We start from the raw sequence: 26374 nt of genomic DNA on the forward strand, positions 1-26374 counted from the left end.
CCGCCATAATGTCGCAGTCACAATAAAATCGCTGATCGCCGCCATTACTAGTAAAAAAAAATTATTAATAAAAATGCCATAAAACTATCCCCTATTTTGTAAACGCTATAACTTTTGTGCAAACTAATCAATAATCGGTTATTGCGTTTTTGTTTTTTTTTTACCAAAAATATGTAGAGGAATACGTATCGGCCTAAACTGAGGGAAAAAAAACGTTTTTTTTTTATATATTTTTGAGGGATATTTATTATAGCAAAAAGTAAAAAATAATGCGTTTTTTTTTTTTTTTCAAAATTGTCGCTCTATTTTTGTTTATAGCGCAAAAAATAAAAACCGCAGGGGTGATCAAATACCACCAAAAGAAAGCTCTATTTGTGGGAAAAAAAGGACGTCAATTTTGTTTGGGAGCCACGGCCACGCAATTTTCAGTTAAAGCGACGCAGTGCCGAATCGCAAAAAGTGGTCTGGTCTTAAACCAGCAAAATGGCCGGTCTGAAAGTGGTTAAAGCACCACTAAAGCTACATGGGTATGGTTTTTGAAGCAAAGCCAAAGCAAGGTGTAAACAGGACTGTAACCTAACCAATTTTTTTTTAATGACAAGAGCTTTGACCGGTGTTCAGAGAGCTTTAACAAAGCGTAGCGGAAGCCTTTTTTGAAGCAAGTGTAAACTAGCCGTTAATGTGTGTTGAAGCCGAAGCAAGTGTAAATGAGCCCTTACAGTACCTGTGGGAGTTACAAACTCGGGCCGCTGTGAAATGCACGGATATTTGGTCAGCCTAACATAGGGGTACTGCAGGATCCCTGTAGGGTCTATGCCAAAATATGGCAGCTGTTATAAATAGGTGGTTCAGTCCACTGTGGTAGTCAATGTAAGCCTCTATTTTTCTGACCAGACCCGATTTTATCTCATTTCATTTATAACTCTATGCTTAATCAGAAAAAAATAGGTATACAGACATGCATACCCTCTTCATTCTAACTAATGACCTTTTTTTTTTTTTTTCATTTTTGGTTGGATAAGGTAATGAATCTGGAATTCGCTACATCACTGAAAACCTTATTCGAAAATTGTCAAAACAGGAAAACTTTTCTTTTGTGACAACCCTAAATCTCTCTCTATCAAAGGAAGGAGGCAAGAAATTCAAGGTAGTTTATGAAATCATACAATGAACCTACAGCAGCCCCGGAGTGTGGCTAGGAAGGCATTGAGGGGTGGCTTTCTTCCCCCCCCACCTCAAGGATAGGTCGGAAGTCACTAGGAAATAGCTGGAAGATCACGGGTTATACAACCCTTCTCCTCTTTTTCTTGTCCTATATTTCTGGAGTCTTCGTTTCCTTTTGTGCCTTTTTCTATATGATATATGGGCTACACTACTACCTTATCTCTGTAGAGACGCTTTTTTTTCTTTCTGGCTATCCATAGGGAATAAAAAGTTATAAGCTCCTGATGAAGCGTTATGGTGAACGCGAAACATGTAGAGCATTTAAGTATCTCTGAGCTGATTCGTCTGTGATACACTGTCTGTATAAACTATATTTTTTGTATTGATGGTTTTTGTTACTTTATGCCCCCACGTTGGATGCCTATGGGAATATATGTAAAATGTGATGTACTTGCAATATACTAGACCAGGGGTGCCCAACCTTTTGAAGAGCGAGGGCCACTTATGCCGCACACACACGATCAGATTGTCCGGCGTACTTAGTCCGCCGAAACACATTTCAGCGGACAATTTGATCGTGTGTGGACTTCAGCGGACTTTTCCAGCGTGAAGTCCGGCGGACTAAGAAAGTATTTTTGCACTCCAATCTTCCCGTCGGACTTGGGTTTCAGCGGACAATACGTTCGTCAGTGTGCTAGTACGGTGGACTAAGAATGACACATGCTCAGAAGCAAGTACGAGAAGGAAGCTATTGGCTACTGGCTATTGAACTTCCTTTTTCTAGTCCTGTCGTACGTGCTGTACGTCATCGCACAAGCGAACGTCGGACTTTCTGTGTGTCCGTGTGTGGCCATGTCCGTTCGGTAGAAAGTCCGCCAGACTATCCGCCGGATTTTATGTCGGACTAAGTACACCAGACAATTCGATCGTGTGTAGGCGGCATTAAGCAGCTTGGTAACCAGTCACAGGCCACAATGAGCGGAGTGGGCAGATGACAGGTTTGTGTACACTCCGCATATGCAGAGCGGAACTGGACATAGCCCACTCTACTCTATGGGTCCTCCAATCTGCCCATATGGAAAGGGATAGATCCCTTTCTGTTTTTTTTTTTTTTCTTTTTAGCGGATCGGATTGAAGGTATGCAGGTGTAAACGAACACAAGTCTGTTTACATTTGCCGCTACATAGAGGTGAATGGAGGGTCTGATTGGGTCGGACCGATCATGTGAAAGGGGCCTAAGGCTGCTTTCACACTGATGTGCTGTGGTCTACCCAGAGCAGTGCACCTCTGGCTTTTCTGTGGTTTAGCTGCACTTTGCCATAGAATTTTATTATATCCTGCAGGTGTTGTGCACTTTCTGGAAGCGCACCAAACCCATAGGTAATAACAGAGGTCTATGGCTCAGGGCAGTTTGAAAGCAGCCTGGTAACCATTGCAGAACAGATATGCCCATATATACACTGTGATTATAGTATTAAACATACCTTTAATAACAGTCTTCAATTCGGGTATCGCCACCTGTTGCTGTTCCAGGCAGAGTGCATTTGGTATCACTCCGCCTGTGACAGGAGGTGGCGCTATACAGGAAGCATCGTCTTATGTGGCTCTGCTATGCAACCGATTGCTTCCTCTACCGCCGGTTTCATTCACAACACTGATGCTCTGGGATGCCGGGTCGGGAACCTGTGATTTGGGCTTGCCAACCAGCCATCCCAGAGCACGAGGTTACGGGCCACATGAGAGGGCTCCGCGGGCCACATGTGGCCCCCTGGGCCACTGGTTGGGCACCCCTGTACTAGACAGTGAAAGATTATGCTCTGAGGCATTGAGATTTTGTTTGTTTTTTAGAAATAAAAATTGTTTAAAATGACCCCCCTTCTCTTTGCTATATCTATATTTATGCCTAAAAAGTCCATTATTGTCAACATTAATTGTTGTGTTTTTTTAGCAAATACAATGAACCCAATCGCGTATTGTACATTCGGTAAAATACGAGGGGGATTCAGCTGTGCTTATGTATTCTAATAATGAAAGACCAAATGAATGTACTGGGGAAGAACCAGAAATCACACCATCCTAGAAATATTTGAGAATATTGTGGAATATAAAACAGAAATTGTCTCGTTGTAATTTTAGAAAAAAATTTCTTCTCGTAGATCTAGTTGGCGGTTATCGGTCAGAGTTAATGTAGCTGAGATTCATATTCGGGTCACATTGTTCCGGAGGCCTTCCGATAACTGAAAGCATTAGTACTGTGTGCACTGCAGAAAAATAAAGGCAATGTTACTTTCTTTAGAATCCAGACCTGGCCCCCTGCTTTGTTGAGCGCTGCTAATGGTGCTAGTGCAGTATGCAGATATTTTTCAGCAATACTGTAAGTTGTACCTCCTTTTTCAGAGGAAAATGTCATTTGGATAGCCTGGCTTGTGTTAAAATGGTGCAGTTTTTACTATTATGGCATTCTATATGCTGTTAGGAGTAGAGGGAGAAGGTGCACTGTCCCGACGCAGGCAATTCAGAGCACAGCATTTTCTCTATATCTTGGTTATATACTTTGTGTTTAGATGGCGGTACTTATGGGGTGGACTGGGGGTGTGCGTGTGTGTGTGCGTGCGTGTCTGTGCGTGCTTGTGTGTGCGTGTTTTTTGCCTTTTTTTTTTTTTTTATTGCTGACTTACAGTTCTGTGTCTTCAGTATATAGAAAACCTGGAGAAATGTGAGAAGCTGGAAGTCTTGAATCTTGGCAATAATCTCATAGAGAAAATTGAGAAACTGGAGAAACAGAGTCGGCTTCGTGAGCTGAACCTGGCGCATAACAGAATCAGGTACCCTTGTATCAGACACTGTCACTTCCGTTATTATAATAGATACAGAAAAGTAATACTGTGCGGGGAGTATGCATTTTAGTACAATAAAAAGCTTCCATATTTTATCATTTTGTTTCTGAATTAATTTGTATGCTTGGGTTATGATACTCCTTGTCTACCTAAATATTGGAACACCTTTATATACAAAGTGGGTATATTTAGGGCACCTTACATTATGATCATGTTAAACCAAAAATCTTCAGTTTTTTTTGCTTCAGGCTAATTCTTACCAGGAGACAGGCATATACTGGCCATCGGGACTACCGGGAGTTTCCCGGTGGGCCGATGGCTCAGTGGGCCACTCTGATGTAAGGGGGCTGCTGATGGGACACTCTGATGTAAGGGGACTAGTAATGGGACACTCTTTTGTAAGGGAGTGCTGATGGGACACTCAAAATGTAAGTGGGCCAGTCTGGATGAAGTCCAGGGCCAAATTTCTGTCCCAGTCCAGCCCTGCCAGGAGACTGATTTTTCACTCACTGCAGCTCTATGTTGCATATACTGTACATTATAACCACTTTTATATTTAGCAATAGTGGCCCATTTTTGGTCAAAAATACATAGTTTTTGATCTTCGTTTGGATTGTGTATTTGTTGAGGGTAATTCATGTCTGATTTCTTGTTCAGTAAAATTGAAGGATTGGAGCACATGCACAGCCTGCAGAAGCTGATCCTGGCTGGGAATGAGATTGAGCACATACCTGTCTGGTTTGGAAAGAAGATGAAAGCACTTAGCACCCTGAATCTAAAGCAGAATAAAATATTTTCAGTAAGTATAACTAGTTATTGTGTATGAATAAGATTGCCAGAACAGAATTAGCATTATTTATCAAATTGTCTCTGAGACTCGGTTCACACTGGGGCAACTTTGTCAGGTGACTTAGCCGTCTGACAAGTCGCGCTCCATTCTGTACAATGGAACCGTTCTAATAGGAGCGACTCATGTCACTCCGACTTAGAAAAAGGTTCCTGTACTAGTTTTGGGGGACTTGCATTGACTTCTATACAGAAGTCATTTTGCAAGCCGCCGCTGAAGTCGGATGCTGGTCGCCTGAGGCAGTTGCACTGCAAGTCGTGCTGCCTCTGTGTGAACCGAGTCTCAGGGATTTAATTATCCATTGTAGCAATTGTATTCCTTCAGCATGTTATGGGAGAACCAGTGGAAGAAATTGATTTGGTTAACAGGGACACCCTAAATTGTTCTTCCTTCATTAATAGATTAGAGTTCTGTGGCCAATATGTTGGCCTTCCATGATTTATGTTCCTGAATGCTCCCATGCAGTATGAATTGTGGTATTTCTATAGTTTCAGGACGTCTCTCGCTTGAAGACCTTAAAAGATTTAACATCGCTCTTCTTGGCGGATAATCCGATTGCTGATCTTCCCCATTATCGCCTCTACATAATTTTCCATCTGCGCTCCCTGAATGTTCTGGATGGTCAGCCAGTCACAAACCAGGAGAGACAAGAAGCACATGAGCGCTTTAATATGGGTAAAATTTTACATTTTGCATTTAAATATATCATTTTTTTTTTTTTAACGTCTGACATTTATCTGCTATTGAACACAAATGATTTTAATGTTTTAGTCAACTGCATTAAAGTGATTGTGCAGGCAGAAGGTTTGTTATCTTCATGCATAATATGCATGAAGATAAAAAGCCTTCTGTGTACAGCAACCCCCCCCCCCCCCCATACTTGCCTGAGCCCCTCTCAATGTTGTAGGAATGTCTTGACTGCCTGGAACGCCCCTCTTCATTGGCTGAGACAGCAGCGTGGTGCCATCGGCTCCCGCTGCTGTCAATCATAGTCGGTCAGCCAATGAGAAGAGAAAGGGGGTCCGGTTCAGGTGCCCACATAGCAAGCTTTTTGTTGTGGGGGCACGCAACAGGAGGGGAGAGTCCAGGAGCGCCGAAGAGGAGGATCTGGGTTGCTCTGTGTAAATCCACTGCACAGGGCAGGTAAGCATGACATGTTTTGTTATTTTATTTATTTTTTAGGTAAAAAAACAAAACTTTACAATCACTTTAATGCATTTTATTTAGTAAAGTATAGTCTGTTATTTATTTTTTATTTTTTTGTTCACTGATGAAGAAAACTGCTATATTGGTGAGCAAACTGCAGCATTCCAAACCCTAAAGATATTCTGTTTCTATGAGGGGGTGACTGGCTATGTCACTTGAACTTATAGCTGTCTAAATGTTTGGTTTCACATGGCTTGCTGGCTACATTTTTAAAACTAGTAATCACAAGATATTCTGCTTACAGAAGAGGTAGAGAAACTGGAGAGAGACCTGGAGAAAAAGATGAAGGAGATTGAAGAACTGCAGGGCCAGAAGGCTAATTTGCTTAATGAGCTCCAACACCAGGGGGAACTTAACAAGTTTCTGAGGCAGGAGGCCCAACAACACAAGAAGGGCTGCAAAGAGTTGGAGCAAGAGATGGACACCAAAAATGAGCTGGTAAATACAGTGACCCATACTGACCTCTTTTGCTTTTTCATTAAGGGCAGGGTGCAGTAACCCAGAACAAGCAATCCTTGATCTAACTACTTCAGACTGATGTAGTTTTAATTCAGACTGTTTTTTTCTATTATCTACTATACTATGGATTAGGGCTGCAACTAACGATTATTTTCATAATCGATTAGTTGGCCGATTATTGTTTCGATTAATCGGTTAATAACCTTAAAAAAAAAAAGTGTGGTGTATAATTTAGTTAATATGTAAAATTTAAAAAAAAGGCAATTTATTCTTAAAGATCTCTATGCAGTAGTAAATATAAATAATCAACTATATGGTTAGGGAGCAAAATATCGAATCCACTCTGAGAATAACAGACAGAAGAGATATACCGTATATATATTAGAGGGGATATATACTGTATATACTATTAGAGGAGAGAGATACTGTATATACCGGTACTATTAGAAGAGATATACTGTATATACTATTAGAGGCTATATACTGTATATACTATTAGAGGCTATATACTGTATATACATTAGAGAGATATAATGTATATACTAATAGAGGAGAGATATACTGTATATACTATTAGAGGAAAGATATACTGTATATACTATTAGAGGAAAGATATACTGTATATACTATTAGAGGAGAGATATAGTGTATATACTATTTGAGGAATGATATAGTGTGTGTATATACTATTAGAGGAGAGATATACTGTATAAACTATTAGAGGAGAGATATACTGTATATACTATTTGGGGAATGATATAGTGTATATACTATTAGACGAGAGATATACTATTAAAGGGTCAATCTAGTAAATATCATCAGACATTAGAGGGGATATATTGTATATACCATTAGAGGGGATATATAGTGTATATACCATTAGAGGGGATATATAGTGTATATACCATTAGAGGGGATATATAGTGTATATACTATTAGAGGAGAGATATACTATTAAAGGGTCAATCTGGTAAATATCATCAGACTCATTAACTTTAACCCCATTTTGTTACTGGCCGATGAATCGATTATGAAAATAGTAATCGATTAATTCCATAATCGATTAGTTTCAGCCCTACTATGGATTGATTTTTTTTTTTTTTTTTTTCTTAATTTGCTTCAATTCTTTGTAGCATGACATCTACCAGAAGCCAAGTTCAGTTAAAATGTTAGATTGTGATTCATGTTGCCAAGCTTAACCTATGCATACACCAGTACCAATATTGTGCAAATCCATTTAGATGTATCATTTCTAAAGTACAGGGTGATCCATATTTATGTCCAATTTTTTATTTTGCCGTAGTAATTGAAGGAATTGGGTGAGGTATGAAATTTCATTCCTATACTGCATGCTCGTCCATGTCCATTTAGTACTTTCATTATTTTGTTCCTCCTTCTACTGTGTGTGGCAGCACTTTCCAATGCAAGTCAATAATGGTGTCCAGCAGGCTGTCGGTGTATGATTGTGCTTGAATTGCTGTGGAAATGGAGATGAGTCAATCCTCAGTCCTCCTGTAGAGATGGTGAAGAACAGTGAAAGGTAAACATGAGACGGATAACAAAACCATAAAGGGGCTGCACAACAACTTGATGGATAGTGGTTTAGTGAATAAGCAGAAGGTCACCAAAAGCCTCTTTCACAGAGGAAAGAAAAGCTGTGGCCTTCCAGAATAGCCCTAAGAAATTCCTTCCGCAATACCAGCGTGAATTAAGTATGTCGCATGAGTCAGTGCAGGGTAATTTAACAAAGGAAATGAACTGGCAGCCATGGAAACCACACTTTGTCCAAATTCTGTCATGTGAGGACTGTGATGTCTAAGTGGAGTTCGAGGAGTCCATGCCGGCATGAAATGAGGTGGAACTGAACATTTTGCAACCAATTCTTTTGTCAGACGAGGCCGTGTCCACATTAGTGGTTTTGTAAACCGGCACAACTGCCATCACTGGGCTCCCAGTACACAGCATCCAGACTGGACCATTAAAAAACTGAAATCAAGGTGAATTTGGTGTGGCATTTGTAATGGTCCAGTCGCCGGCCCGTACGTTTTGCAGGCAACAATGAACGCTGAGACATACCTGAACATTCTCAAGGAATTTGTCCATCCCATCATATCTGCCTGGGAGGATGCTGACAATGTGCAGGACCGTTCACCAGCGCATTTTGCACTGACAACATGGGATTGGCTAGTCATTGCTTTCCCCTAGATGAGTCATTAGTTGTTGTGCGAAGTCCAGACTTAAAGTATAACTAAAGGCCAAACTTTTATTTTTATTTTTTTATTTTTTTCATTTATGATAGAGTAGAGGTAGATTAGAACACCTATCAGTTGTTTTTTTTAATTGCTGTCTGTGCCCCCATTAAGGAGGTTCAAACCTTCTATTTGTCCTATTTGCCATTTTATCATTGAAGTGTTCCCAGAATAATAATACATGGGACCAATGGGGGTACTAATTCTGGTGACCTGGGAGTCCCCAAGGAATTCCCTTAATTTGCAGGGATTTCCTCTCACTTCCTGTTTGGCTATGGGACAGGAATTGAAGAGAAATCTCCGCAATGGGACAAAGATGGCGAAAATAAATCTGACAGGAGTTACTACCTTCCCTTGCTCTATCCAAAATGGAAAAAAAAATATGTTGCCTGTAGCTCTACTTTAACACCGCTGGACTTTTTCCTTTTTGGAGGTACTTTAACTGGTTCATACTGGTCCGACATGCTCCCCGACTTCCAGAGCACAAATTGTATGACATGTCAAAATCAATGGTTCTCTATGAGAGCCATCTTAACTGGTCCGACTTGTGTTGGTCTGGCTTTGAAAATGTTCCCTGCATTACTTTGGTCTGACGTAGGCACGATTTCAGCCCATTGATTGGAATGTAAGTCTCCTTCAAGTCAGGTCATCATCTTAATTAATCCGACTTGTGACATGCAACTGCTCCGAGGATCTTGAGGGGGAACCCCACGCCAAAATTTAAAAAAAAAAAATGATTGCAGAGTCGTGTGTCGTCCCCCCCCCCCCCCCCCCGATCATACCGGACCCTTACCCTAGCATGCATCCCAGGAGGTCATACCAGGCGACATGCTCTCAACATGGGGGGGGGGGCTTTGGGGCACGGGGGCCTCTCGGAATCCAGCCCCCCCCCAATGTAAATTAGTACCCCTACTTTTTAACCCAAAAAAAGTGTAGTGTCACAAAAAACAAGAGACGGTTTTGGAAAAATCCTTTAATAAGAATGTCCACCATCATAGCTGTCTTCTACCCCCGCCGACCTGGTTTTCTTCTGATGCTGTCTCCCACTGTTATGTCAGACCCGGTGTGTGCCATTTCTTATATATCCATGGGGTGTGGCCATCCAGGGGATGTCACACAGAGACCCCACTTTTTAAAAAAATTTTATTTTGGCAAATGGGTTCCTCTTAAAATTCATACCAGACTCAGTCGGATGCCATTCATGGAAGTCAGACATGAAATTGCCGAGCAAAGTCGGATCATAAGTCACGCTACTTCCGTGTCGGAACAGTTTGAACATAGCCTAAAGAGAAAGTGTATGTCAGGAAACCTCAGAATGTAACCAATTTTATAAGCGGTAATTTTGAGGGGAGTATGGGAAAGTTCCAAGCAAAATGTTGCAAAGGGCCATGCAGAACATTCAACTTCACCTAGAGAAATGTGTTGCTAATGCTGGTGCATATGTTGAAATTTACAAAAAGCCCATGACTGGACCATCTTGTCATAAGACTTACATCCTCTCAGTTATGTCCTTGACCTTGTAATAAGTGAATACAGGTTGGACAAATTTTATGGATCACCCTGTATATCTGTTCTGGCTATGGGATGTTTGTTACCTTTGATTGGATGGCTCTCTGGCTGTAGAGAGTTGGGACAACACACAGCTTTGGCTGAATTCTGCTTTCTCTGTGGATACCATCAAATGTCCTGGTTTTCAAAAAAAACAGGGCAAAATGTATCCCCCTTTTTTTTTTTATTATTATTTATTTATTTTTATTTTTTTATAAAGCAATATTGGCCACATTGAAAATCATTAATAGCCACTCTTGGCTTTACTGTGTTTGTTTTATATGTGTGTTTTTTTTGATTTGTTTTTTATTTTATTTTCCCCTTTTCATGGGATATTTATCTATTGAACATTCAAAATGTTAGTAAACTAATGCCGCGTACACACAATCGAATTGTCCGGCGGAATTGGTCTGACAAAAAATCCACCGGACTTTCTAACGAACGGACTTGGCCACACACGGACACTCCGAAAGTCTGGCGATTTCTAACGCGATGACATACAGCACGTACGACGGGACTAGAAAAAGGAAGTTCAATAGCCAGTAGCCAATAGCTTCCTTCTCGTACTTGCTTCTGAGCATGCGTCATTCTTAGTCCGCCGGACTAGCACACTGACGAACAGATTGTCCGCTGAAAGCCAAGTCCGGTGGACAAATTTTGAGTCAAAACTACTTTCTAAGTTCGCCGGACTTTACGATGAAAAAGTCCGCTGGAGCCCACACACGATCAAATTGTCTGGCGTACTGTGGTCCGGCAGACTTAGTCCGCCGGACAATTCGATCGTGTGTACGCGGCATCAGAGTTCCATAAGGTCACCAGATTTCATAGTATGTACCTGGTAAATTGTATAGTGTGTAGTAATGAAAATGTTACTCCTTTTTGTTTCTGTCTTCTCAGGATTTCATGTCATTTTGTTCAGTACAGGCAGAAAAGAGGAAATTGCTTTGCAAGTAGCATTCTCTTGGTGTGATACGTTTGCACTGACATTTTACATTTTGGGATGCACATAACCCTATATGCAGTCTAAAGCATTCAGACTTCATATGTAAAATATTCCGTTCCAGAGGCCAAACTTTTTGTTTGGACTTGTGTCTGTGTGAAGTTTAAAGGGCTTTCTCTACCCAACCTCAACAGTCTCATTGGTAGTTATCAGTTATTGACTAGTTATCAGGATGGACCACTGCTCCTTGCTGATTTTGATACCCCCCCCCCCCATTTATAGTCCTTTTTGGTATTTGTAAGGATAGGAATCCAGGCAGTCACACAGCATGGAAAAAGCAGATGGTATGGCTGGGCCTCGTAGTACCCCAGGGCTGTTGTAGTGTCTGTGCCTCACCCATTTAAAATATCATGTGACACTTCATAACTGTGGGGTTTAAACTTTGCCCCATTCTATTAAACTTTCCCTTTACTTTTACAATATTGATACAAGTGGAGAACACTGTCCTGCCATTACATACTGTGCACATGGAAGAACTGTAGTGTGTCTGCCTGTTCAAGTGTGACACAAGGTGTCTACCTGTCACCAGAGACAAATCTGTTTCTACCACTGGCTGGGGAAACACTATTGCATTAGAATTTTTTTTTTTTTACAGTAAGTTGGTTTTATGCATCCTAGCCTCTAAGTTTTGCATATTTCGAATGTGTTTAATGATCTTTTATTTTGTAATGCGTGGTGCATTTTTTTTTTTTTTTCCTTGCATGCCATGCATGTATTTTTGTAAATACTTTTGAAATACTTTGCGATATTTGCAGATACAAATAAAATTGGATATTACATGATTATTTATATACTTACAGCAATGGAGAAAGCATTTAGAAACCCATCTTTACAAGAAGCATGTGCTTAACACTTTTGTGTGAAATGGGCCAAAGAACGGGCTGTATTTGGTTTTCGCTAGGGGGCAGTAATAAGTATTAAAGCTGGGTATAAACTAGTAGGATTTCGTTCGTTTTTGTTGTAAAAACATAAATTTTTCTAATCATTAGTGGGGTCAAATTGCCATTCGTTTTCAACCACAGTGACCAGAAAATTTGAAGGAGGATGGAAACTAGTGTTTATGCGTTTTTTAACAGTTTAATGTGTTTTTTCATTTAGTGAAGTCCATTCGTTCTAAAATTTTAATGTTAAAAGCAAACCGTCTTTTGAACGACTTTCAGATGTAGACAGAAACTGTGATTTAGAACAGTGGTCGTCAAACATTCGGACCACTAAACTCACAATTTTGAATCCCATGGACCACTTACATGCCTTTATAAACCCAATGCTCCGGCTCTCTGCCCCCCTCCACCTGGATCACACTGCTGCTTTATACACACAATGCTTTGTCTCTCTGCCCACCCTCCACCCTGCTCTCTGCACTCTGCATCACACTGCTGCCTTACACAGACTTCTAATTTGGATCTCACCTCCTTATCCAGCCTTTTGTTTGAGCTCCGTTCTCCCTTCCACAGTCTGTGATCAGCACTGCCATTGGAAGACCCCCTCCTTCTTCACTTCCTGCTCTCTGCACTACTCCCGGCACTTCCCTCTGAGTTCACAGGAGCCGGAACTACAGAGGAGGCATTGTGTATCAATGCCTGCTGACAGTATTGACTATCAACGCATTGACAACAACACTGGAAACAACATTGGGCAGTATACATCCACCACAATGTTGATTTGAGACTGAACCTTGATCACCATAATTATCTTGTGGACCATCAGTGGTCCGCAGACCACTGGTCGGTTACCGCTGCTGTAGAACAGTCTGTGTGTGAAATTGAATGCTTTTCTCTGAGTATGCAGAGAACAAACTCCACTAGTGCTGTACCAGATCAGGAAAGCAATATCACTCGGCAGAGTTCTTTCTGTGAGATCACTGGTCAAAGAGTGTGTATGTTGATGACAGAGAACAAATAGATATCTTGACTGTAAGAATCCAGAGTTTGTGTTGGTTGCAAATGGGCACTATTAGCCCTTGTACACACGGTCGGACATTCTGACAACAAAATCCGTCGGATTTTGTCCGAAACTTGTGTTGCATACACACGGTCGGACAAAGTTGTCGGAAAATCCGATCGTACATAACGTGATGACGTTATTTCGTTAGGACGGGACTACGTTCAGGCTAGTAGCCAATAGCTTTGGTCTAGGAATTTGACCTGAGCATGCGTGGCACATTGTCCGATCTGAATTCTCTACACACAATCGGACAAAGTCCGATCGGATCATGTTGTTGGAAAGTTTTATAGCCCAGCTCTAAAACTTTGCCCTTCAGATATTCCGACGGAAACAGTCCGATGGAGCCCACACACAGTCGGATTATCCGACAACACGATCAGATCGGACATTTTCCGTCAGAATGCCCGACCGTGTGTACAAGGGCTTACTGTATTGTCTCCTTGTCCATCTTCTAACAATCTGTCACCTTTTTCTTCCCTACTTCATCCAGCTTGTGTCCTGATGTGTCAGTGCCTTTCTTCTTTTGAGCTTGTACGCCTGTGTAAAGGTAGCCCCCATGTTAAATTAAGGTTTTAGTGCGCTCTTGTTTGTGGCTTTGTGTTTGCATGAAATTTCATTCATGTTTTCTGTCATGTTTCCTCCTGTAGCTCTGCACTGTGATTTCTGCAAGAGGGGGTCTGCATGCCATGTGTGAGGTACACCGTCACTATGCATGTGACAAGCTGTGCAATGGTGCTTTATGTGGCCAAACTGCAAGCCTCAGCAGTACATAGGGCATCTCACAGCTAAAACCTTTTATGTAAATTCTGAATATTTATAGAATTGTGTTTGACTGCCCACGTTTTTTTGTACTTTTTAATCCCACGTGTGTCATGTGTCCATATTATTTAGATGTAGTTAAGTTGATGGAAGCAGAGAATATAATTGCCAAAGAAGAATTCCAGTCTGTATAAAAACAACTATTCACTGAAAATTGCTATCTTTTGCAAGTCCCTTTTCCTTCATTGCGTTTTCGCCATCTTCACGTTTTTTTTTTTTTATCACATTCTGTACAGCAGGCAAATTTTTAATTGGGCGTACAATGGGAATACCTAGTTAACTGCAGAAATGAGCAAGGGATAGTATGAGCGTCAGCGCTGACCATTTCTTGTTCGGGCATCATACGACGCCATCTTGTTTATGCAAGGTGAAGGGTATTTGGGCAGGAAACAAAGTTTAAACTAGGACCCGGGCGCAGGATTATAACCCATTTTATTTCAGTTTCAGAAAATAATGCTTTCTATACAGAGTAAAGTAACAGTTTAATTTTGGGGGGACACTGAGGGAAGTAAGGCTTGGGCTGCTCAGGAAAAAAAATCATTGTACCGTAAGTAGAATGTAGTCATTAACACTGATACATTTTTGTTGCTGACTGGATTTCTTCTTTCCATTATTCTATTTTCTATAAACTATCATTTGATATGTCCCCCCCCATCATCTCTACATTGAACTCTCATATCAGTGAGGTGGTTTCATTCTTTAGACCACTAAATCCAAGAATATATATTTCATCATCATATGGCATGTGTGGTATGTTCTGCCTGCCCCCCATTATTCTGTGCCTGTCTGTGGAGCATTTTCAAAAATTCCCTAATATGTGTGTATGTGTCCCAAAAATGGAAAATAATTGGATGCTTCCTCCTGTGCAGCTGAAGCAGAAGACCCTGGAGTTAACCCGTGCCTGCCAGAAGCAATATGAGCTGGAGCAAGAGCTTGCCTTCTACAAGATAGATGCCAAGTTTGAACCACTAGGATATCTGACATCGGAGGTACTTAAACATGTTTTATAGCTGTATCATAAACTGTAAAATCATGAACTACCCCCCCCCCCCCCCCCCAATTTTTTTTATTTTTCTTGCACAGAACACACGCAGCTGTAGAAAAATTTGAAAGTGTCTCTTGGACTTTTATACATTTTTTTTTTTTTTTTTTTTTTATATTCCCAAAAATATCCCACTCTTCGCAATCGCACCTTTTTCATGTCATCAGTTTTCGGAAGCAATTATTATTATTAATAATATTATTATTATTATTCAGGATTTATACAGTATAGCGCCAACAGTTTGTGTAGTGCTTTACAATTACAACACAGTTCAATAAAGAAGGAATAGGAGGGCCCTGCTCGTGGAGCTTACAATCTAAATATTTGTGAACAACTATTTTCAAGGATGAAACGCACACAGGGCAAAATTGGAACCAAAATATCACATTGAGCACATTGAGAATTCATTGAGAATTGCTACTACATACACTGAGCCAGATATTGATGCATTAGGTATTGATCAAAAACAGTGTCAAATATTGCATTCCTTTTTATGCTGCCCTCTTTTTTACGTTAATAATAAAAAAAAAAAAAGTTTTACTACTCTGGTACATTATCTATATCAATGATCTGCTCGACTTTTTTTATGCTCATCAGCTGTCCTTGTTAGTGTATTTTATGTGTGGCCCAAGACAAGTCCTCTTTTTCCAATGTGACCCAGGAAGGTCAAAAGGTTTGACACCCCTGGCTTAGATAATCTCTGCTAGCTGATCAGGTTTTAGCCCTTGTACACATGGTCGGACATTCCGACAACCAAATCCGTCGGATTTTGTCCGATGGATTTTGTCCGAAACTGTTGCATACACACGGTCGGACGAAGTTGTCGGAAAATCCGATCGTTCAGAACGTGATGACGTTATTTCGTTACAACGGGACTACCATCAGGCTAGTAGCCAATAGCTTTGATGTAAGAATTTGATCTGAGCATGCGTGGCACTTTGTCCGATCGGAAATTCTCTATACATGATCGGAGTATGTCCGATCGGAGCATTTTGTCTGAAAATTTTATCAACAAGTTGGAAAACTTGGTCCGCCGGATGCTCCGATGGAGACAGTCCGATGGAGACCACACACAGTTGGAATATCCGACAAAATGGTCCGATCGGACACATTTCGTCGGAATCTCTGACCGTGTGTACAAGGGCTAAGTGGTCTTTATGTGTTTGCATAAAACACTGATTGATATACTTGGCTCCTTTGGGCTTCAAATTACAGGGTCTGTATTTTGATGACCCAGCTATTTTCTACTTTAGGGCTCATGCACACTGCAGCTTAAAGTGGTTGTAAACTCTGTTACACCACTTGTACCTACAGGTAAGCCTATAATAAGGCTTACCTATAAGTAGTGTAAATATCTACTAAACGTGTACAGTTTAGGAGATATTCACTATATGCGCTGCTGCTGACATCATCTGCGCATGCGCAATGAAGAAACGGCCCACTCATGCCGTTTCTTCAGTACCTGTGCAGTGACTGGCGGCGCATGCGCATGAGTGATGTCATTGCAGTTTCGGCCAATCACAGCGAACCTGGAAGTAACTCCGGTAAAAGATGTTGGCCATGGAAGCGGAGTGCGGGCGGCACTGCAGGGCATCACTTTAAGGTAAGAATTTACCCCCTACCAAACTTGCATTTTTGAGAAGAACCTTCAAGCAAGCAGAATCGATGCATAAATGTGCATAGGCATGTTTTTATGAGCGTCCCCCCCCCATATACAGTCATTAAGAAAATACTGTCTACTCATTGGAAACTCTAGTGCCGCGTACACACGGTCGAACTGTATGACGTACTTAGTCCGTCATACAATCCAACGGACAATCCGGCGTACTTTCCACTGAACGGACTTGACCACACACGGATACACAAACAGTCCGAAGAAAGCTTGCGCGATGACGTACAGCATGTGCGACGGGACTAGAAATAGGAAGTCCAAGACACGGCAAAGCCCTGTAAATCCTTTCTGGGCATGCGCCATTCTTACTCCGTCGGACTAGCATACTGACGACCGTATTGTCCGCTGAAACCAAAGTACGACGGAAAGATTTTTGGAAAAACCGAAATTCTTAGTACTCTGGACTGCACGCTGAAAAAGTCAGCTGAAGCCCACACGGGAGCGGATTGTCCGCTGAAATGTGTTTCAACGGACTAAGTACGTCATACAGTTCGACCGTGTGTACGCGGCATAAGAGGTACAGGAAGTTCCTAGTGGCCATGCTGTGACCATTTTTTTTTCTGGCCAAATTTTGTGGACAAATGTTTCTTTCTTTGGCCACAAGAATGAATTGTCCAATTGAAGAAACGACATTTGGCTATAAAGTGTGTGTGTATAGTTAATAAGGTCACAATAGACATCCTTGTGGAATTGAAAAAATGATGATTGCAGTAAAACATTAAAAATTCTCTCTGCTCTCACAGTGATCTCTCTGCTCCCGCACAATGAAAATGGCCACTGGAACTAATTTTGCTATGCACTGTGGTCATTTGGGAGTGCAAAATGAGCTGACGGGGAGTGTTTGTTTGAAAAAAAATGCTTCTTCAAGCTTTTAGGCAGAGAATTAAAAGATCAAAGGCCTGTAAAAGCATTTCTTTTTTTTTTTTTTTCTTTTTTTTTGAGCTGCAGTGTGCATGAGCTAATTAGATATTTTTCAAGCTGTGTTTGATGTCATTGGCTGAACATTTAGTACGGTGAAAATGTAAGCAAATGGATCTGGAAGAAGAGTGTGGTGTGGGTAAACTTAAAGTGGAGGGCCACCCAAAAAAAAAATGCCTTAATAAAATTAAAAATAAATAAAAAAATAAAAAATGTTTTTCAGTTACCTGAAACGCTGTTGCTAGGCAGTCTTCCTAATTTGCCTCTTCCTATTCCGTGGCGCTTCCTCCTCTTCGGTGAGCGGCCCCGTTGCCTTTTGGGACATGTGTGTGTCCCAGAAAACAATGGGGCCATTCACAAAGCGCTGCGCGACTTGTGCATGCGTAGTAGGAAACAGGCAGTGAAGCCCACTGCCTGTTTACCTTCGTTAGGATGGAGGCACTGGATGCGCCAATGGACGGATCCGCCTCGGGGCGGCCGACATCGCGGGATCGTTGGACAGGGTAAGTGTGCTTTCTTATTAAAAGTCAGCAGCTACAGTGTTTGTAGCTGCTGACTTAAAAAAAAAAAAAAAAAAAGTATTGGCCGGAACGCCCCTTTAAGATACTAGAATGGAAGAATGGTCTCCTCTTCCAAACATTGTACAACAGGAGTATGGCTGTACCCAGGCCTATGAGGACCTGCATGTAACACACACACACACACACACACACTTTTTTCCCTGCCATGTGCTCCGTTACTTGCGATGCAGAATGAAGCCTCTTTCTCCTTCATATCTCTGCTCCCTAGTATGTGCAAATAAGATTTTATAAAAAATATACCCTCCTTAGGGCCAAACGGGCAAATAATTAATTGTGAAAGTGTCCCCGGTTTTCTTTTTCATGGCCCCCATAGCTTTTCAGTTTTACTTCTAGATACCACAGTAGCTAAAAAGTGCAATGTGCAAATGTCTGTACACTTGTAGGAAATGGATGCAGAGGAGACTCCTGGTGAAAGTCCTTACATTGGAAAAGCCCGCTATAAGAGGAACCTGTATGCTCAAGAGAGTTTTATCCCCGACCGCACCCAACACATGCAAGTGGGAAAGATTGAGGTGGATGGAGATGACCAGATTAAAAATCAGCAAATCCGTGCCCGGATCCATACAACACTTGATGTAGACCTGAATGAGAGAGAGAAGAATATAGAGACAGGTAACATTCTACACAGAGATGTCAAGCCTATTGTAACAATTAGTGGTGTCATAGTATGTCCAACCTGCACTGGAAAAGTGTTCACAGTTTCTCTCATTTTGTTGAAGTGAGTGAACCTTTCAATAATTTTCAGCAGTCTGCATTTTATCTTTGGAAATATTTATTGTGTGTCTCTACTTGGTACCGCATAGCCTTTTTAATGAAGGCCTTGAACCTTCTGTCCTTGCATGTAGTGGCCTTACTCATATGGCTGGTTCCCCCTTAAATGTGGACCCAGCTATAGGAATGAATGGGGCAGTGCTTACACAGTAGGCATTGGGAAAGGCTGTGCAATACCCCCCCCCCCCCCCAAATCTGTGCTGCTAAAACCTTAGGGCAGTGATGTCATACCTTCTGCATTCAACATTCTAAGGCCACTTTCACATTAAAGCGGCGGGTCCCTTAGCGATAAAGCAGGGCTTTACCGATGTTATAGCGGTGCTTTGGTGCTGCTAGCGGGGAGCTTTTAACCCCCCAGAAGGGGTTAAAAAAGGGTTTAAAAGTGCCCGCTTAGCGTTGCTTTCAAAGCGCCTTGAAAACGGCGCCCATTCATTTCAATGGGCAGGAGCTGTGGAGGAGCGGTGTACTGCAGAAGAGGCAGTTTACAGGTTTTATTTTTAGTGCAAAAAACTCCTGTGAAAAACCTCAGTGTGAGAGTGGCCTAAGGCATTGTTGGCTTCAAACTAGTTACCTCTCTCTAAAAGACCAATGTGGTATCATTTTGAGTATCTGCCCTTCCTACGTTTGAATATAATTTTGGTATAAAATTTTATTTTATTTTGTGTTTTTTCAGCACAAGCAAAGTTGTCCGAACTGCAACAGGAAATAGTAAACTCAGAACAGCAGATCCTAAAGGCAACTGAGGAACTGAAAGAACTGGAGGATGCTGTGGCTCAGCGAAAGGTGAGCGAGTCACAGAAACTGCTTTGTTGCCTTGTCTTTATATGTATTTTACTTGTAATATCGTTGCATTTCTTTGAAGGAAAGGGGAACGTTTATTCCAGTACGTGTGTGTGTGTGTGTGTGTGTGTGAGATCTGAAGTTGGGTGGTTTAAAGAGAAGGTTCTGCCACTCGCAGGGAGTGCTGTGCAGCCTTGAAGAGTTGACTGACCAGACTTATCAGGTGTACATTGTTGCTTATGCCTCCTTTTTAAAGATGTGTTTTACTTTACTTTATTTGTGTTTTCTTTAAAGCCCTACTTCAACCAGAACATTTCTTTCTTTATCGTACCTCATGGGACACGGAGCCTTAAGTAATTACTTAATGGGTTATAGGCCACCTTCAGGTGATGGACACTGGTATACCCAATCCAGGAAGTTCACTCCCTATATAACCCCTTCTACTTCCAGGAGCACATCAGTTTTTTTTTTTGCTAGTGTCTAAGGTGTTGGTCACAAGTGAAGATGTGTTTGGAGGAGCTCCAGGAGGGATCCATGCTGGATTTATATAGCCTCCATAGACCAGATCCATCCAAAGTGCCACTGAGGCCTAAGTGTATGGTGGATGGTATAGGGCAGCACAGTGGTGTAGTGGTTAGCACCTAGCAGCAATAGGGTCACTGGTTCAAATCCTGACCACGACACCATCTGCCTGGAGTTTGCATATTCTCCCTGTGCCTGCGTGGGTTTCCTCCGGGTACTCCAGTTTCCTCACTCTAAAAACATGCTGGTAGGTTAACTAGACCTTGTCTTAAAAAAAAAAAAAATGGCCTTAATATGTGTATGTCAATGTTGTATTTGTTTGTAAGCGTGTCAGGACCTTACGGGCTAAAAGACCACGCAAAAAGCCGCAGATGGACTCTGGTGGCAAGAAAGCGCCCTGAGGCGATTCAGTTCACATAGGTAGCGTTATCATCAGCGGTGTACCGCCTTCCATTACCCCCCCGGGGTGCGCGGATGTCCCGCTGTTCTGCTACTGCTAATATTTTTACTGTTGATGCTGTTTGTTGACCTGCTGCTGACAGGTCTCTGCCTTCCCTCCCCCCCCCTCGTGTTGGGTCTGAAGTCCCGAATATCACCATGCACGAGCATGGTGATAAAATGAATAAATTAAACAGAGGGGCGGATTTTTTCGGAGGGGGTGGGTCCTAAGCGCAATGCCGTGAACGTGCACAGGGACGCACGCCAGGGAAAGACAAAAAAAAACACAGCTGGACAGTCTCTACTGGGCTGACGAGGAGGAAACAAAGCAGTCTGCACACAGGGACACAGGAGCTGTGAGGCACGTGAGGGTTGGAACCTGGCATTCCTAATACAGGAAGGACACTTTTTTCCCAGCACTAGGCTAAACTTTATAGCGGCTGTATTGTCATGACTACAACAGGGACCGATATTGCATCCTACCTTACGGTCTCTAAATGTAATAGCTTGGCTATTGAAACCCGCATTCTGAAGAAAAATGGGCTTTCCAGGTCAGTTATCTCTACCCTGATTAATACAAGGAAGCCAGCTTCCAGAACTATATATTATAGGGTCTGGAGGGCTTATGTTTCCTGGTGTGAATCCAAGGGTTGGCACCCTCGGAGATATATCATAGGCAGAATTTATGCCAAAAGTGGTTTCAGGTTTTCACCTGAACCAAGATATTGTGCTGCCATCATTTTTTTTCCAAAACCATGTTCCAGGGAAGAAAAGTCACTACATTGTCTATATGGTAAGAGCAGTGAAAATCTATTTAAAGGCAACTGCTCAGATTCATAAGACTGATGTCTTATTTATTCTACCAGAGGGTCCTAAGAAAGGACAGGCAGCATCAAAATCCACTGTCGCTAAGTGGATTCGGCAAGTTATCAAACTTATAATTTAAGGGGTAAGATTCCCCCTTTTCAAGTTAAGGCGCACTCTCTACCAGGGCGGTTAGTGCTTCTTGGGCAGTTCGGCATCAGGCCTCCATGGCTCAGATCTATCTGTAAGGCCGCAACTTGGTTTTCAGTGCATACATTCACAAAATGTTATCAGCTGGCTGCAGGGAGGTAGGAGGATATCGCCTTCGGGCGCAGTGTGCTGCAAGCAGCAGTATAGGCCCTCAAGTCTGGGGGTCCCCTCAAGTAACATTGTTATGGGATGTCCCTTTTAAGTAATTACTTAAGGCTCTGTGTCCCATTAAGTGCGGTAAGAAAAATATTATTTTCATAACAGCTTACCTGTAAAATCCTTTTCTTGGAGTACATCATGGGGCACAGAGGTCCCACCCCTCTTTTTTGGGATTTAAGTATATTGCTTTGCTACAAAAACTGATGTGCTCCTGGAAGGAGGAGGGGTTATATAGGGAGTGAACTTCCTGCATTGGGTATACCAGTAGCCATCACCTGAAGGTGGCCTATAACCCATTAGAAAACAGAAAAGGAGAGGGCGCCGACCTAGTGCATTACCACAGACAGAGCTTTATTCAAATCAAACACATAGCAAAATGACTATTCACAAACGAGTATTGATAAAAGGCATAATCAATACAGGAAGGTCCACTTCACCGAACACCAACAAGCCCGGACCTAATGTCAAGTAGACCGAACGATACCCCAACAGAATGGCTGACGCATTTCCGGGGAGAACCCCTTTCCTCAGAGCCTAAACGGACCCCCCTGGAGACTTACCAGATGTCCTCCTCTTCCTCCAAAAAATGGAAAAAATCCTAAAACCGCTACGGTTAACTCACAGCTCTGGCTGCCGCTACAAACCCTTCTCCGCTGCTGGACCCCACACTAGTCGGACGACTTCGGGTTTTGTTGGCGGAAATGGAGATGGGTTCTGAGGGGGCACAGGTGGCGGATGTACCAGACCCACTACCTCCTGATAGTACAGCCATGATCCTTGCTGCTATTGAGTAGGACCTCACTACTGGTGCGCATCGACCATCTTGCTGAGGAGTGTAATATCATAAGGAAAGACCTCGACAAAATAAGGGGGAGAATGTCTGAAACTGAATCTAAAATATCAGCCACCGAAGATCTGACAGCCACCCATGCCACCTCCATTTATGAATTGCAGCGCACAGTACAGTCCCTAGTCGCAAAGTCTGATGACGCTGAAAACCACCTCAGACGCAACAATATAACAATATCAGAGTCCTGGGACTGCCTGAGAAAGGGGAAGGTGATCGCCTGGCTGAATTTGTGGAGGAGTTCTTTAAAAAATCTTCTGGGCCTTACGGACGTCCCACCCACCTATGTGGTCTGGAGGGCCCATCGGGTGTCCACTGGCCGTGCCATCCCGGGGGAATCCTCCCAGGCCTTTTCTGGTCCGCTTCCTTAACTACCGGGACAGACGGGATTCTCTCTGAAGCCCGCAAACATCCCACACTCAAATATGGAAACACCTCCGTTCTCCTCTTCCCTGACTTTTCGGCTGACTTGCAGCGGAAGAGAAAAACCTTCAATGATGTTCGTAGACGGCTCCGAGATAAGAACATAAAATACAGCATGCTTTACCCTAGCCGACTGCGTGTTCAGCACGACGGAGCAACCCGGTTCTTTCACAACCCAGCGGATGCTGACGACTGGCTGATCAAACTACATTAAAGATCTTTCCCCACAAATGTGATCTGATGCACGGATTTCCCTCATCCTTGCCAACTCCATCCTGCCAAACTTCCTGTAAGCACAGGAGCCAACCCAAGGATACATCGATAAGAGATTTATGATTGATCCCCACGGTCTGTTTGCGCTCTAAGAAGTGGGTGACCGGGTGTTCTCCATCAATTTGGAGGAATTACCGCCCGTTCCCTCTTACCGATTTGGGACGCATACCAACGAAAGTGGCCACCCTGCGAATTTAAGCCACAATCTGAACAAGCTTGTAGACTGATAGAGCGCTGTGACTGCACTCCAGGGTCGTAACACACTCGGTTTTATGCCACTTGGATACTACTAAGTCACTTATTTTGTTATAGGTTTTGGGATCAAGCTACAAGCCAAGTTACGTTGGGGATTAGGCTGCGTGGCAGGGAGTTATTTTTCTTTTTTTTTTGTTATGCGTAGGGCCGCTCACCCACCCTACAGTTTAAGTTTACATGTGCTCACCACTCATCTGCTCTCTCTTTATACACACCTCGGGATTTATTTGGGTACTAGACCGCCAGAAACTGTCTCCATACCTCTACCTATTAATCTGATTACTCCTGCTAACCATTTTTTCCACAGGTGTACTAATGTCTGAAATCATGCTGCTCTCTTGGAATGTCCAGGGGCTTAATAACAAATTCATAGGGTCCTTATTGTTTACCTCAACACGCACAAACCCCATATATTGTTTCTCCAGGAAACGCATTTGACTGGCAACAAAGTCCTCGCCTTGTGCAGGGCATGGGTCAGGCAAGCATTTCACGCTACCAACTCCACATATGCCCGAGGGGTAGGTTGTGAGGGTCATTACAGACCCTGGAGGAAGGTTTATCATTTTATTGCTGGAAATACATGAAGTTTTGTGGGCATTGGTAAGACTTCTCCATACTGTATACTGTATATGAAAAGCTTGCACGCTTACAATCTACTCATGCACTAATTGGGGGGGACTTTAACTCCATTCTAGATGCCGTTCTTGGCTCCTCTAACATACAACATAGGGGGAGCCTGGAACTCGGGCACTGGGCCGACACTTTCCCCCTCACTGAGCTTTGGAGATGGAGGCACGCTTCTGCCAGGGCTTTTTCACACTTGTCCTCATCCCATAAATCAAGCTCAAGGATTGACCTGACGTTTGGCAGCGCTTCTGTTCTCTCAAGGCTATCCGAGACCTCCTATCTCCCAAGGGGCCTATCAGATCATTCCCCCTTGGAGATACGTCTCAGTGTGGGCGGGAGGAGTGATCCAGGCACCTGCAGTGAATCCAAAATGAAAAAGTTGCAGACACTGTCACTCCACTAGACTCTTACTGGCCTGCCAATGAGGATACGGCTTCTGTAGAAACGGTATGGGAAGCTTCCAAAGCGACCACAAGGGGTTACTACATTTCGGCCATTAAAGCAGCAAGGGCTGATTACAAATTCTTGACTTCACAACTTGAGGACCATACTTCCGAAACGGCCGATTGCTTTTCCCGTAACCCCTCACCGAAGGCCTATCTGCTATTGGCACAAGCAAAGGGGGGGGGGGGGTGCACTGTGCTTTGACACACACTGGACACACACTTGGTTGCCTTATGGGAGCGGTGCCAACACCGTCACTTGTGTAGAGGGATCCCCAGTACACCTGACTAACGGCACAGCGAGCAGAGGGGAGGCTGGTCCCAGAGAGAAGATCAGATTGAAGCGCCTCATCACCAAGTAGAAGCAGGGAGCCCAGCCCACAGGTGGGTGGCTGAATGATTCCTGCAGAGTCCTGGACAGAGCGGGGTAAAACATGGACAGAAGGGGCACCTGCACTAGGAGTGAGCTTGGTTATTGAAGAGTGCACTGTGAACTTTGGTATTCTCACTGAACGGGCAGACTATCATCCTTCCTGGGCCTCATGGCACAATGTACTTATTCCCCAACTCCTCCGTTCCAGCAGCCCAAACTCTTCCGTCCGCCCCCCCCCCCACTTTCTGTTCCGCTGCCGCCCCCCCCCCCCCCACTTCCTGTCACGCTGCCGTCCGCCCCTCCCCACTTCCTGTCACGCTGCCGTCCGCCCCTCCCCACTTCCTGTCACGCTGCCGTCCGCCCCCCCCACTTCCTGTCGCGCTGCCCCCCCACCTCCTGTCATGCTGATTTTTATGATACGCCCCTGCATGATGTGTCTTTCATCTGCTGCATTAGGTTAACCTTGGCTGACCACTGCGTCTACAGTCTTCAACATTGGCCAGTTCTTTGTAATTCTTGTGAAGAACTTAAAGCGGGAGTCCACCGGGACTCCGCGTTTTTTTTTTTTTTTTAAAAGCCAGCAGCTACAAATACTGCAGCTGCGGACTTTTAAAATAGTGACACTTACCTGCCCAGCGCGCCCGCGATGTCGGCACCCGAAGCCGATCTCTAGATCGACACTCGAGTGCTGCCGCCGCCATCTTGGGTATGGGAATCAGGAAATGGAGCCTTTCGGCTTCATTTCCCGGTTCCCTACTGCGCATGCGCGAGCCGCGCTGCGCAATGAGGACGGTCCCCGCTGCCTCTGGGATCTGTGTGTTTCCCAGCAGGCAGCGGGGCACTTGCGAGAAGGGGCGGGCACTTGCGAGAAGGGGCGGGCACTTGCGGAAAGGGGCGTAAGTTACGCCCCTTTCCGCAGAGAGCTATCCCGGAAGTGGGTGCAGTTACCTGGATTATCCAGGTAACTGCACCCCCCTCCCCCCTGAAAGGTGCCGATTGTGGCACCGGAGGGGGGGAGGGTTCCGATGAGCGGAAGGTCCACTTTAGGGTGGACCTCCGCTTTAAACCGCACATTTTGGAACCCCAGTTTGCTTTGAAATCTTTCCCTGGAAGAGACCTTGCTGATGCAGTATGACTACCTTTTGTTTTGTTGCTGTGCTCAG

General features: G+C 43.4%; 1 protein-coding gene across 2 annotated transcripts in view; it reads left to right on the top strand.

Moving 5' to 3' along the window:
* Positions 1-26374, top strand: part of CNTRL (centriolin) — a 159948-nt gene that overhangs the window by 13233 nt on the left and 120341 nt on the right. The window contains exons 3-10 of one of the 2 annotated variants that reach the window (XM_077479161.1): positions 1023-1147; positions 3859-3989; positions 4659-4800; positions 5337-5523; positions 6299-6492; positions 14943-15062; positions 18670-18898; positions 19731-19840. In XM_077479161.1, the coding sequence (XP_077335287.1) occupies positions 1023-1147; positions 3859-3989; positions 4659-4800; positions 5337-5523; positions 6299-6492; positions 14943-15062; positions 18670-18898; positions 19731-19840 (1238 nt within the window). Of the gene's footprint in view, positions 1-1022; positions 1148-3858; positions 3990-4658; positions 4801-5336; positions 5524-6298; positions 6493-13791; positions 13802-14942; positions 15063-18669; positions 18899-19730; positions 19841-26374 lie in introns of those variants that run through there. The other variant, XM_077479162.1, reaches the window with a different exon arrangement.

The sequence above is a fragment of the Lithobates pipiens genome, unplaced genomic scaffold, assembly GCF_037356315.1.
Source record: "Lithobates pipiens isolate NorthernLeopardFrog02 unplaced genomic scaffold, aLitPip1_a1.2 Scaffold_14, whole genome shotgun sequence".
Taxonomy (NCBI): Eukaryota; Metazoa; Chordata; class Amphibia; order Anura; family Ranidae; genus Lithobates; species Lithobates pipiens.